At 54.1% G+C, this 13,013-nt stretch overlaps 1 protein-coding gene across 7 annotated transcripts in view; it reads right to left on the bottom strand.

Annotated features, from left to right (window-relative positions):
* Nucleotides 1–13,013, bottom strand: part of DCTN1 (dynactin subunit 1) — a 67,902-nt gene that overhangs the window by 22,220 nt on the left and 32,669 nt on the right. For 2 of the 7 annotated variants that reach the window (XM_083398187.1, XM_083398185.1), the window contains exon 5: nt 1,017–1,037. The exons of 3 other annotated variants lie outside the window; for them this stretch is intronic. In XM_083398187.1, the coding sequence (XP_083254313.1) occupies nt 1,017–1,037 (21 nt within the window). Of the gene's footprint in view, nt 1–1,016; nt 1,038–6,885; nt 6,907–13,013 lie in introns of all 7 variants that reach the window. 2 more of the 7 variants (XM_083398183.1, XM_083398184.1) reach the window with 2 other exon arrangements.

Here is a 13,013-nt window from a genome sequence, read left to right as displayed (position 1 = left end):
GTTCTGGCAAGTGCAGAACAGGCATTATGTGGCTCCTGCAGTGGTGCCACTTCTGTCAATCGAAGCGGCCGAGGGGCAGATATGGGGTTTTGTGGGAACTGCTCCCACGCCTGCCTCCAGACAGGCCTGCTCCGCATTTGCCCAGTTGGCTTCTCTGGGCCCAGGATGGCGATAGGGGTGCACATTCCTGCTCACATTTCAAGAATCTGCCTGGGAGAGCACCTGAAGGCCGACATCAGAGGGAGGGGACAAGGGGCAAGTTGAAAATTCACCAAGTCACTGTGTCCAGATAGCATACATCAGAGAGCTCTCAAAATGTGAAATTACTGTCTATCAAACTATGCCTCTTGTCACTAAAATTGGCCTCCTTGCTAGAAGACGAGAAAGACTCATGCCATTTCATGTCATGTAATATAATAGTAATAATAATAATAATAATAATAATAATAATAATAATAATAATAACAACAACTTATTTATATCCCGCCCTCCTCAGCTGAAGCCTCAGCTGAAGCAGGGCTCAGAGCGGATAACAACAATAAAAGTAACACAGCATTCTAAAATCAATTCAAAATGAAATTAATGGCAACCATTGGGCTGGAGTTCTGTGAGGATTACAGAAGGAGAGAGGGGGTCAGACTGTGCCTTGGCCAAAGGCCTGGTGGAACAGCTCTGTCTTGCAGGCCCTGCGGAAAGATGTCAAGTCCCGCGGGGCCCTAGTCTCTTGTGACAGAGCGTCCCACCAGATTGGGGCCACAGACGAAAAAGGCCTGGCTTTTTCATTTGCGGTATTCATTTGCATTATCCCATGTTTCTCCAGGGAGCACCCGTGGTTCTCCTGCCCATATAATCCCCACAGCAACCACGGAGGTAGGTGAGGCTGAGATATACAGAGATGCCCTCCCTACCCCACCACAGAGGAGAGAGGCTGTAGCAAGAGTCAGCTCAGAGGGGCCTCAGACCCTTCAGCAGCAGAGAGCATTTGAAAGAGCTGCGCAAAGCCCACCGGTTCTCACCTTGGGCCTCCTGGTGGTGGTCTGGAGGCCGGCAGGAGCAGAAGGCAGAGGAGGAGGAGACAGGCAGACAGGCAGACAGGGAAGACAGGAACAGGGAGACACAGAGACACGGCAGCGGCAGGACAGAACAAAGTGCGGAGGGAAGAAGAGGAGAGTGGTTAGTGCGCGCGCCATCAGCTCCGTGAGTCTGGCACCCCGACAGCCACCCACCCGCAAGCCAAGCTGCTGCTCATGCACAGTCCAGGTGGGGCCCCTCCCAATGCTGCGAGGCTGGACGCCCGGAGCAGCCTGGTCTCCTCTTCCTGGACAAGGGACAGACCTCCCTGCCTTCGAAGTCAAGGTGGCAAGGGGGCACTTGCCACAGCAAAAGGACGGACACTGACAAACTGGAAAAATAAAAATGCGGCTCCCTTCTATGATTGGATTGAAGGCTTGTGCAAACTTGCAACGTATGAACAACTTGCATATAAACGCTGACAAATTCAATGGTATTTGGAATCCATTCTTACAAATACTGTAACGGGTCAAGATCTGATGAAGTACAATAGCAACTTTGTAAAGTACAGTCATACCTTGGAAGTCGAAAGGAATCCGTTCAGAAGACCGATGGACTTCCAAAATGTTCGGAAACCAGAGCGCGGCTTCTGATTGGCTGCAGGAAACTCCTGCAGCCAATCGGAAGCCCTGTCAGACGTTTAGCTTCCAAAACAGTTCGCAAACTGGAGCTCTCACTTCCAGGTTTGCAGCATTCAGGAGCCAAAACATTTGGGAACTAAGCTGTTCAAAAACCAAGATACGACTGCATACAGTTTTGGGTTTCTCCCTCTGCCCCCTTTATTTCCCCTTCTCCACGGGGGCTGTTTCTCTTTTTCTTTCTCTCTCTCTTGTTTGCATCTCATCGTGTTTAGTGCACATACAATTATGTAGTTTTTGAACTTTCAATTAAAAAGAAAAGGTGGCAGACCAAAAACCATCCACCACCCCCCGGATATCCATTAAGCACTGCAAGCAGAGGAGGCAGCAAACTTCACAGCAGCCAAGACTCGCTTCAGAGGCGGGTGAAGTTGGAGAAATCTTGAAGGGAACCTGCAACCGGGCCAGAGCTTGAAGCCGACCCTACCCAGGGCCATCAAGGCACTTGGGAGCTCTGGGGGTCAAAGGCCGTCCTGACTTCCCAGTGGATAAAGGGGGGGACGGGACAGATCCTGCAAAGGACTCAGCGCCTCCATCCACATGAAGGAGCTTCCTGGCAGAGGGGAATCCCAGCTGGAGATGCCAGGGCTGGAAGCTGGAAATCCCTGCTCTGCTATTAAGGTCTGGGTAGGCTGATGACACGGGCAAGGCCCCTATCCAGGAGACGCTTCCAAGATTGAGGAGGAGGAGGCAGCTCCCCTTGCTGAAACTGTGAGACAGCACATGGCAGTGCAGAACTATCCTGGGGTGCAGCTCTGAGAGGGCTGCAGGACGGTGCCCCCGCCGCTCTGCCACCCGCAAAACACCACTGGGGGCTTTCCGTTGCTCTTTGGGCAGCTGCCCCTCCCCTTGCTCTGCCCTCCTCTCCCGGAGCTCCAGCCCCCTCCTTGCCATCCGCCTGTGCCCAGAGGCTTTGCTGACAGCCAACGCTGGCGCCTCCGGGCAAAAGAAGACGCTGACAAAGTCTCCATTGTCAGGGGAGGGAGGCAGCTCCAGGCATTGTCCCTTCTCCCCTGCTGCTAAGATGGAGCGTCCTGCCAAGCCTGCAAAGGCCAGCCTCTCAAGCGCCCCTTGTTCTCCCTGCAGAACAAACTTCCAAAGAAGAAAGTGCTCAGCTGGAACTTGTGGCTGGGGGGGGGGCAGGGGGGACTGGTAGTCAACCTTCTGCCTTTGGGGTCTGGTGCACAGCTCAGGCTCTTTCCATTCCCAGCTCTTGCCTGTGTGCCTGCAGAGTCAGGCCAGGTGTGGCCTGTATCTCTGAGAGTGGCAAATCTGAACTTCAAGGCTATTTTCTCCACAGTTGCCCTCCTATACCCTTTGCCCTGTGCAGTTTGTGTAGAGTTTTGGGGACCATCTAATGGACATCTAAGGGACGCGGGTGGCACTGTGGGTTAAACCACAGAGCCTAGGATTTGCCGATCAGAAGATCAGCGGTTCAAATCCTCCCGTTGCTCGGTCCCTGCTCCTGCCAACCTAGCAGTTCGAAAGCATGTCAAAGTGCAAGTAGATAGATAGGTACCACTCCGATGGGAAGGTAAATGGTGTTTTCCGTGTGCTGCTCTGGTTTGCCAGAAGCGGCTTAGTCACATGACCACATGACCCAGAAGCTGTACGCTGGCTCCCTCAGTCAGTAAAGCGAGATGAGCGCCGCAACCCCAGAGTCATCCACGACTGGACTTAATGGTCAGGGGTCCCTTTACCCTTTGCCTTTAATGGACAGTCACTGGGCTAAATGTCCCTCTTGCTGGAGGGAGGCTTCCTAGGGGGAGAGCCTCCGCTTTAGCAGAAGGATGTGGGCGAGATCCCTGAACTGTGGTGAGACCAACCTAAGGAAGTGCCTTCTTGGGAGTCAGGTCCATCTAGCTCAGCACTGGGCCCAGCAACTGGCAGAAGCTCTCCAGAGTTTCAGCCCCAGCCCTACCTGGAGAAGCAGGGCACTGAACCAGGGACATCAGGCATGCAAAGCTTCTGCCACTAAGCCACTGTCCTTCCCGGCTGGTGAACGCAGTCAGAGGGCGCTTGGCCAAGTGGGTAAGGAGAGCAGTCCATGTCTCGGAGGGGAAGGTCTACTTCCCCCCAACCCCAAGGTGGCCATTGTGAGAACATCACTGGGATCCCACTGGGTTGTTTTTAACGGTTGCAATCCAGCCAGAATAAATGCACCAGAAGGGCAGAGCTTCAGTTTTGTTCATATATGGTTGGCATCCTTCTGTCTTGGGAGACAGCAGAGGAGGGAGCCTTTGGGAGTAAAGTCCAACCACGGGAGAGTTACAGCACCTGCTGTGACTGGAGAGACATGTTTTCTGGCAGGTGAGGCAGGTGAAAGCGTCTGGTTTTGCTGCTTCAGGTGCACCACGTTAATATAAATATATAAAAAATACAGAACACGCCCGCCCTGAAAGCGCCAGTGCCTTGCCCGCCTCATCGTGGCTTTGCAGCTCCTACAGGACCAGGACCAAACAGCCTAACTATGTGCCAAGGACAAGTCGAAGGTTGCAGCCAGCAGGAATGATGTGCAATATGCAAGTGGAGCGCCAGAATCTGAATACCTGATGCTGTTGCGCAAATTTTCCTCCCCCTAAAAGCCTCTCTGCCCCAGGCTCCAAGGGGGAAACGCCTCTTCGGAAGAGGAGATGTATGTCCAGTAGCCACAGCAGAGCACCAGCAACAAGGCCTTTCCCTGCCCTGTCCCAGGCTGGACAAGGCAGCCTCCCTGCCTGCCTCTCAGCCGCAGCAACACTCTCTCCAGCCCCACCCAGGCAGGCGCTCTCCCCATCCAGAGCGGATGATTTCAGCCCACCTGTTTCTGGTTATGGAAAGGCCAGCTGCAGCCACCTCACCCTGCCCTCCAAGAGGCATTCAACCCATGACCTAGGAAGTCCATGAATATCAGCGACATCTACAGCCACCCATTAAACCCAAGACACAATCTTAGGCTCTCGTGGTGCAGGCAAGAAGCCGTGGTTCACGTTCCTTGCATAGTTCTTGAGTGGGAAATTTTGGGGGAGCAAAGCAGCCTTCTTCAAGACACAGAAAGGAATAAACACATTTTAAAAGAGAGATGGATGAAGGGATGCATTTCATTCTGAATGGGAATGGGTTTTCTGGTTCTGGTTGCAGATGCTGCAAGTTCAGCTATGATTCCCTCCATTTAGCTTTCTTTCTTGAAGACCCAGACCATGATGAGGTGACCCAGCCTAGGCAAGCAAGCCACCGGCCCCACACCTGGCCCCATCCTCTGGCGGCCCAGGAGTGACTTCCCAAGCTTGCGCTCCAGGAAGGAGCCGGCCTTTCCCAAGATGCAGATTGGATTGTTGTATCAGCTGACTGGCCGGCATGCCAAGGCTAAATTGGGATCTACATCAGCCATCTTGCCCTGCCTTTAAAAGCAAGAGCCCTGCCACAAACGCAGGCAAGGTCACAAATTGGCCTTCGGTCTCTGTGGTCCTGCATTTGAGCAGAGTCCCAACACCACTCCCCCCAAAAAAGAATTGCCCAAAGAGCAACATGTCCCTTTCGCAGAAAGGCTAATTCAGGACTGCTTTCATGTACACAGCTTCAGGCTACTTCCTTAGACTGGGGGCGGGCGGAAATCCCAGCTGGGATGCCAGGAACTCCAATTCAGTCCCTTTTCTGTCTGCATACAGGCCAAGGGGCTGTCAAGAGAAGCCTCAGGGCAGAGATGGGTGACTGGCAGCCTGGCTCTGCCTGGTCTCCTTGTCCAAGTGCCACAGGCTGCCAGGTCCAGGTGCAAGGTGTATCCTAGCACTTGCACGCACTGGAAGCAAAGCTGATTGTGCTTCCCTGTGCCACCTGACACAACTCCTTCCTTCCTTCCTTCTTGCAATATTATTGCCTACCATGGCTCCAGGACCACCCTCAAGTCCGCAACTGGGGACAAACCTGCTGGAATCAACTTTCTGCTGCTTTCCAACAGCTGAGCTGCATGCTTTTCTCTACAGTGACCGCTGTCCACCAAGCCTCCTGCCTAGTTCAATAACCCTCCGCCAAAGGACCACGGGAAGAAGCCAAGGGAGCCTGAGGCATGCAAGGCGAGGTCATCACACCCCAAAAGGGCATTTGCCAGGAAACAAATCCTGTCACTGCAGCCGTGCAAAGCCTCCTTATTCCAAAGCAGGACAGGGGAGGATTAAAGAGGCCCCCGCAAATGCCAGGGGGGCATTAATTTATTGGGATCTATTTCTATACCACCTTAAATAAATAACATCTCTCAGGAGTGCAGCACAAGATGGATGAAAACCAAAACTAGCCAAAAGAGGGGCAAGGGCAGGAGCAAGGGCATCAAAGCAGCGGCATCGGTGCCCCAAGGCCTGAACATCTGAAAGCCAGCAATGTGGGCGCCAGAAGAATCCCTGGCATGACCGGGGGCAGCGAGCAGGACTTCAAGAGCTGGCCTCTGCCAAGGCTCCCCTTCTGCTGGATTTTAAAGGCACCTCTCAAAATAGCCCACAGGCAGCAGCACCTCACCCCAGTCTGGCCAGCCCAACGGCCCAGAATCGGGCACTGGGCACATTTCCCGTCACGTAAGCCAGGCTACGCAGCATCCCTGCTGCGGCAGGAAACTTGCACATTTGCCTCTCAACTGCTCACACGCTTAGCCTTGCATGCAGAAGAGCCCAGCAATGGCATGGGCAAAGCTGTGCAGCCCGAAGAGCAAAATGCCCCTCAGAGAAGGAGGAGGGCAAGCTCCTGACAGTGAAGACTGTCAAATTAGCCAGAAGTGTGAGAAGCCGAGGAAAATGGCTGATCCGGCGGAGAAGACGACAAGAGAGAGCAGTTCACGGGCAACTTTCCCAGAGCAGGCAACCCCCTCTTCCCCAGCCCCAGCCTCGGGCAGCAGTGGCAGCAGCAGCAGCAACACTGGCCCTCCAGGCTGCTTGGAGGTAAAAAAATATATATGCTGCATGCAACACCAAGGAGATGATGAGGGAGGGGAACTCAAACTCAGGAAGACAGGGAATGAAATGCAAGCACATCGCGCCTTAGATCCAAACATGTGCCGTCTCCAACCCCCTTCCAGCGGCGCCACACTCCTCATCCCCATGGCCCGCATGAAGGAGACAAACTCCAAATGACACCCCCCCCAAAAAAAAAATCGTTTCAGCAAACAAAATGGTTTAGAAGCAGCAGCAGCAGCATTTGCATTAGACTGTACCTTCCGTGCAGTTGCGGCCTGCTTCATGGTTGCAGGAGGTAAGAGGCAGAGACAGAGAAGAGGAAGGCAGAGACAGAGGGAGAGAGAAAGAGGCAGGCAGAATATTAGACCATTCAATCACAACAATGCAGCACTCCCAAGCAGCACGGCCTGTCCAGGAGATCTTGCAGATGGCTGCAGCTCCGGCGTCTTCCCTCCGCTGTCCTCCGGCCTGGCAGTCCGGCCCCGGCGGCTCCTCTCAGACCTCGGGGCGATCACAGGGGCTTGGGAGCCCAGGAGCACCCCAGCAGCCAGCACCGTGGGCCGCACATCCTTTCGCCACTGGCCTCCAACCACCGCCCCGGCTGCTCATTACATCACCACTCCTGGATCATCCCCTCCCTCCCTCCCCCGAGTTCCTCGCAGGCAGATCTCTGATCCAGACGCGCCGTTGCTGCTGCGACTGCAGAACCGGAGACGGAGCCTTTTCTTCGGCAAAGTGAGAAGAGGAGGGAAGAGAAAGGGATGCGCCTCTCGGGGACAGGCGAGGGGCTCCTTGTCACTTAGCAACGCCTTCGGCTCAGCTGTCTCCCCGGCTAATTAAAAGGCTTCTCGGTGCTTCCCTCCCTCTCCCTTCTCCCGGGGAAAGCAAAGGGGCTGGCCTTAGTCTCCTCGCCCTCCTCCTCCTCCCTTCCACAACTCGCTTCAGGGATCTCGCGGAGGACAGGATCCCATTCGCCAGGACTTGGGCACAACGGCACCCGCCACCCCGCCGTCATCAAAGGATTCATCCCTCAAGCCGAGTCCTTTGCTCACCATCGCAGGCGGAAAAACAAAGAGGGCACACACACACATGCAGCACAGGAACACAAAATCCAGCGTTAAGAATGGACGGCTTTAGGAAGACACTACGTGACTTGAACCCGGACCCATGGAGGCGTCCTGCCTGCTTGTGAGGAAGGTCCCATGCCATGGGCAAGTTGACCATCAGGGTCTCTGGGACACAGGAGAAGACGGACGCAGCACAGATGCCTCTGGAGGACTGTGGAATATGTATGAAATATCGGGTGCCAAGGAAGCCTAGCCCTGATTTCAGCGATTGTACCAACCTGAGCATCACAGAGTAGATGATCTCATGCTGAGAATTATTACGAACTAAATGACAGCTGTCACTCAGACACTTCACCACAGACAGAGGCCTGCGTTACTTGATGCTGCTCATGTCATAACAGGCTATAATGCAAACTTTAAAGGTGCTGGCCTTTAAAGCCCTAAACGGCCTCGGTCCTGTATACCTGAAGGAGCATCTCCACCCCCATCGTTCTGCCCGGACACTGAGGTCCAGCACTGAGGGCCTTCTGGCGGTTCCCTCACTGCAAGAAGTGAGGTTACAGGGAACCAGACAGAGGGCCTTCTCGGTGGTGGTGCCTGCCCTGTGGAATGACCTCCCTTCAGATGTGATGGGAATAAGCAGCTATCTTGTCTTTAAAAGGCATCTGAAGGCAGCCCTCTTTAGGGAAGTTTTTAATATTTAATGCTGTATTGTTTTAACACTCGATTGGAAGCCACCCAGAGTGGCTGGGGAAACTCAGCCAGATGGGCAGGGTATAAAAAATAAACTATTATTAATTATTATTATTATTACTTCTAGTGTTTTCCGTATGTTCCTCTCGGTTGCTCTTCTGGAAGCATCTCCAGGGCAGGCCAGAGAGAGGAGCGCAGCCCCCTCCTTCCTTTTCGCCTGCTCCATTTGTTCTCCATCTCACTAATGCCCAAGAAGCTTGTCCACGGGGATGCCTGCGCTCTGAACCTCTGAACCTCGTGTCACTACGTCAAGCAGGCTGGAGGTTCTCAGGAGGCCCAGAGTCGTTAGCATTTCCTTCCAGACTTGACCACCTTTCTGCGTGATGGGAGCTGGCACCTGACACTGGGCTGGAGGGTCCCCATCCGGACTTTGGGATGTGTGAAAGGGACTGATGCTTTCCAGATCAACTATGGGATTAAAGGGGGAAAGCAGCAAAAATGAGCAGAAGCCCCCAAAATTGGGCAGAAGTGAACTTTTTCAGTGGCATTGTCACAGCACTATACAGGAGAGGAAGACCCTCTTTTGGTTTCAGGGATTTCCCTTGGTTCTCTCTCTCTCATACTTTCTCAAACTGGCCTTTTGCATAAAAATGGAAAGAAAATTCAGAATCTTTAATTTTGCTACCATGAATAAAAATTCTTCACAAAATTTTAAGAGGCTTTTCAGCAGCTATGAATAAAGACACCAAGCTCTTTCTTATTTGTCACTTGGTTTGCAAAGTGTCCATGTCGTCTTCCCAAAACAAGCTCAGCTTCAGGACCAACCTATCCATTCCTATCGTCACCTATCAGAGCCCACAATCACAGCGACTGGACTGAATGAGAACGGCAGCAGAAGCTTGGGAGCCCTTGCCCCAAAGGTGAAATATGACAATGTGGCCAATAAGTCCAAACAATGCAAAAAGAGCATGCATTGGGAAGAAATGACATTTGGGATCTATCCTCTAAGAAGAAGAATGCACATTTGTTGGAGCAGGAGATCTGGACTGGCTCACAGCTTGTCCTTGTGATCAGCCCAGAGGGGTTTGGGCAAGGTGGCTAGAGAAGCTGTTTCTCATTCTCCCGGAGAAAGCAGAGCCAAGCCAGGATGCTGGTCACCCACAGTGAGTTTTCACCCTTAAGAACCATGGACAGCTAAAGGCCAGCTCAGCCCCTCTGCCTTGGAGAGAGGACAGCTGCAACTGGCACAAGGGGCTGGGGAGTATTTGTGGCAAGCTGGCAGGAACTGAGCTAGATGGATCAATGGTCTGACTTGGTAAAGAGCAGCTTCCTGTGGTCCTGTCTCCTTCGTGGAAACAGGTTGTGGGGGGGGGAGCTTCCAAGTGGGCGTAGACAAGGCAGAGTTGTGGACGGCCTTTACTGCCAAGGCAGCTGGCTGCGGAAAAGAGCCAGGCCACAGGATCCCCACACTCTGCAGAGAGCTGGGCTTGGTGACCTGGAGCCATGAGAATGCTCAGCATCTCCCAGGTGATCGGAAAAGGCTCCCGTGGCGCCACACACAGGGGGGACTCCTGCTGAAGCTCATAGCCTATGCCAGGAGCCCCAGGAGAAACAGGACGCCACCGAGGCTTCACTGAAGCCTTTTAAGCTGGCAGAATGTTTCACCTGGAATCTATTTAAGGTCCATATATAGCAACCTTGAGGTCCCAGGCCCTAAGGAAGTTAGATTAGCCTCAACCAGAGCCAGGGCTTTTTCAACTCTGGCTCTTTCCTGGTGGAACGCTCTGCCTCATGAGACCAGGGCCCTGAAGGATCTGATTTCTTTCTGCAGGGCCTGTAAGACAGAGTTGTTCTGCCTGGCCTTTGGCTTGGAGCCAATTTGATTTCCTCCCCCTCTTTCTTGTTCCTTTCTCCTCCTGTGATGAGGCTGCATTTTAATGCTTCAATGTTTTAACGTTGTATTTTAATCTTGTTTTTAAGTTGTATTCATTCAACTTGTTTTTATTATTGCTTGTTAGCCGCCCTGAGCCCAGCCTTGGCTGGGGAGGGCAGGGTATAAATAAAAATTATTGTTATTTATTATTATTACTCCAGGCCAGGTATCACAATGCTGCAAGCACAACGCTAACAGAAAGACCACATTGTATTCGACGAAGCTGCTCTGTTCACAGGACTTCCACTTACACAACAGAACTTTCCTTCCTTCTTGTCTCCCTGTGCATGCCCCCCCCCCCAATATTTTCTTGGGTGTCCTCCCCACCCTCTGTAGCAGACCTGGGGAGGGGACAAGGAGAGGGAGGAGGAGAAGCTCTGTTGCACAAATGAGACCGCTGGATACAAGCTCCTTTCTTTCCTCTGCCCACCAACTGCTGGGCAAAGGAGCTCCCTTGACAAGCAAGATCCCTGCCAGCTCTGCCTCTTGCAGTGGGGCAATGAGGATGCCCTGGCAGAGCAGCCATTAAGGCGCCGGGAAGCTGCAATCAGGGCTGACCTGATAAAAGGAGCTCAGAAGAGCAGAGCTCTGCAAGATGACACCAAGTCCCAAAGGCCCTCGCAGGGCGCTGGAACAACAGCACCCCAGGGAGGCCGCTGCTGGCTGCATGGAGACAAGGCCCTTCGCTTTCAGCAGCCAACTTGGGGGGGGGGGGGGGAGGCAGCTGGGACAAAGAGGGAAACAGTCTGTACCAGCAAACTGAGGAAACAAAGCACCAGGCAGAAGAGAAGCACACAGAAGGCTGCCTGAACACCAAGCCAGGCTACGTGTGTCCATCCAGCACAGGGCAGAAACAGCTCTCCAGGCTCTCTTGCAAAAAAAGTTTCCTTCCCTACCTCCTGATACTTCTAACTGGGAGGTGCTGGCCACTGAGCCAGGGACCTTCTGTGTGCAGAGAACGGCCCACTGAGTCAGGAGCCCTACACCAAAAGGGCTATATGCCTTCTGCACATCTGGCCCAACTCAATCTTACAACCTGTATAGAGTTGCCTGTTTTATAATTCCATCCCCGCCCCTGCTGATCTCAGGTAAGAGCAAAGAGGCACATAAGGCACTAGGGCCCCAATCTGAAGACACAACGCAGCCCCTTCTGGCTTCCAAAAATAACACCCTCCAGGTCCTGCTGAAGCACCCCTGCGCCCCAGGGAACAGGCTCTCCTCCCTAGGACAGCCACCACAGAGAGCTCACCGCTCACTGCCAGTCTGTTGGGGGGGGGGGGCGAGCACAAGGGCCAGGTGCTGGATGCCTGGATGCCAGAGTGCATGTCAGAGATGCCCCAACGGGGGACGAGGATGGTGGAAAAGCTTTTGGGTGCATAACTGGCCTCCTGCAACTCCACCAACTTGCGCCCATCCTTCACTGGCCACCATCTTACCTAAGCAGTAGCTTCCCCTGCCCAGTTTGGCGATTCCTGTCTGCCCCCCAGGGGGAAGGGGGAGCATCGGCTGCATTTTGGGAACAGACCCAGAGAATGCCACTGTGGTCAGAGACCCAGGAGGAGAGTAAGGCTGCTGCTAGAAGGCCCATGAGGCCGTCCAAATGCTCTTTCTAGCATTCACTCCGCAGTCCTTTGGCAGGTCCTTCACTGCCCAGGCCCCGCCCTTGGTCCTTCAGCCTCACCTGCCGAGCACAGGGCTGGAGAGGGCCCTGCTGCACTAGCCACTAGGCAGCCTGCCCTGGTGCTCCCTGTCACCAGGGAGAGGCCACCATGCCTCGAAGGCAGACACCAGGAGCAGAGAGGCTCCTTCCGGGTGGGGAGACAGATGGCAGGGCTGGGGGAGGGGGAGGGTGAATAGGTTGGGGCAGGGAGGGGGGGAGGGGACTCTCTGGGGGCTCTCCCCCTGGGACCACGGGGACCATCTGTCACTAAAAAAGCACAGCCAGAGGGAGCCAGTAACCCGATTAGCAACGCAGAGCTGTGCTGCAAAGAGCCCCCTAATCTCATCAACTGAGATTTACCTGCTGCCACCTTCGGCTGCTCTGAACCCAGCTCTGTTTTTAAGAGACCGAAAGGGGGCAGAGAGAGATTTAAGCGCTCTGAAATGTCATGAGTGTACATATATACTTGGGGGGGGGTGCCAGCTGGAGAAAGAGCCTGCCCCCACCCCCCGGGCCAAGGGGCAAGCAGCTTCAGGGACAAGACACAGCGCAGCCTCATCTTCTCTTCTCTTCCAGGCTGCTGAGCCGTTTCATCATGAGGAAGGGGAGCCCCTGGGACAAGAGGAGTCCCTCGGCACTGCCTTCCGACTCACAAGCAAGCCAGGCAAGCCAAGACCTGCCGCCAGGAGCCCAAGAGACAGGAGAGTCACTCAGCTGGACGTCCGTTGCTCTCTGTGCGCTCTGAAGGATGGGAGGGCAGGCAGAGCTGGGACCAGGCTGGGGCCTCATGCAAAATGTTGGCAGCAAGGAGACGGTTCAGCGAGAAGAAGCAGCAAGAGCACAAGCGAGAGAGGGAGGGAGGGAGGACAGAGCCCATGCAGGTCAGGAAGCCTGAGGCACATGCAATAGCAGCAGCGGCGGCGGCAATGGAAGAAGAAAGGGATCCCTGCCAGAGTTGGAAAGGGGCCCTCCAAGCCAGGCCAGGAAAGGTTCTCCCACTCAGAGGTCATCTCCACCACACCCTCCGGAGGC

This window comes from Podarcis tiliguerta (genome assembly GCF_965153285.1).
Source record: "Podarcis tiliguerta genome assembly, chromosome: 9".
Taxonomy (NCBI): domain Eukaryota; kingdom Metazoa; phylum Chordata; class Lepidosauria; order Squamata; family Lacertidae; genus Podarcis; species Podarcis tiliguerta.
The sequence above is the reverse complement of the archived record's forward strand: the minus strand, read 5'-3'. Positions and strand labels throughout refer to the sequence as shown.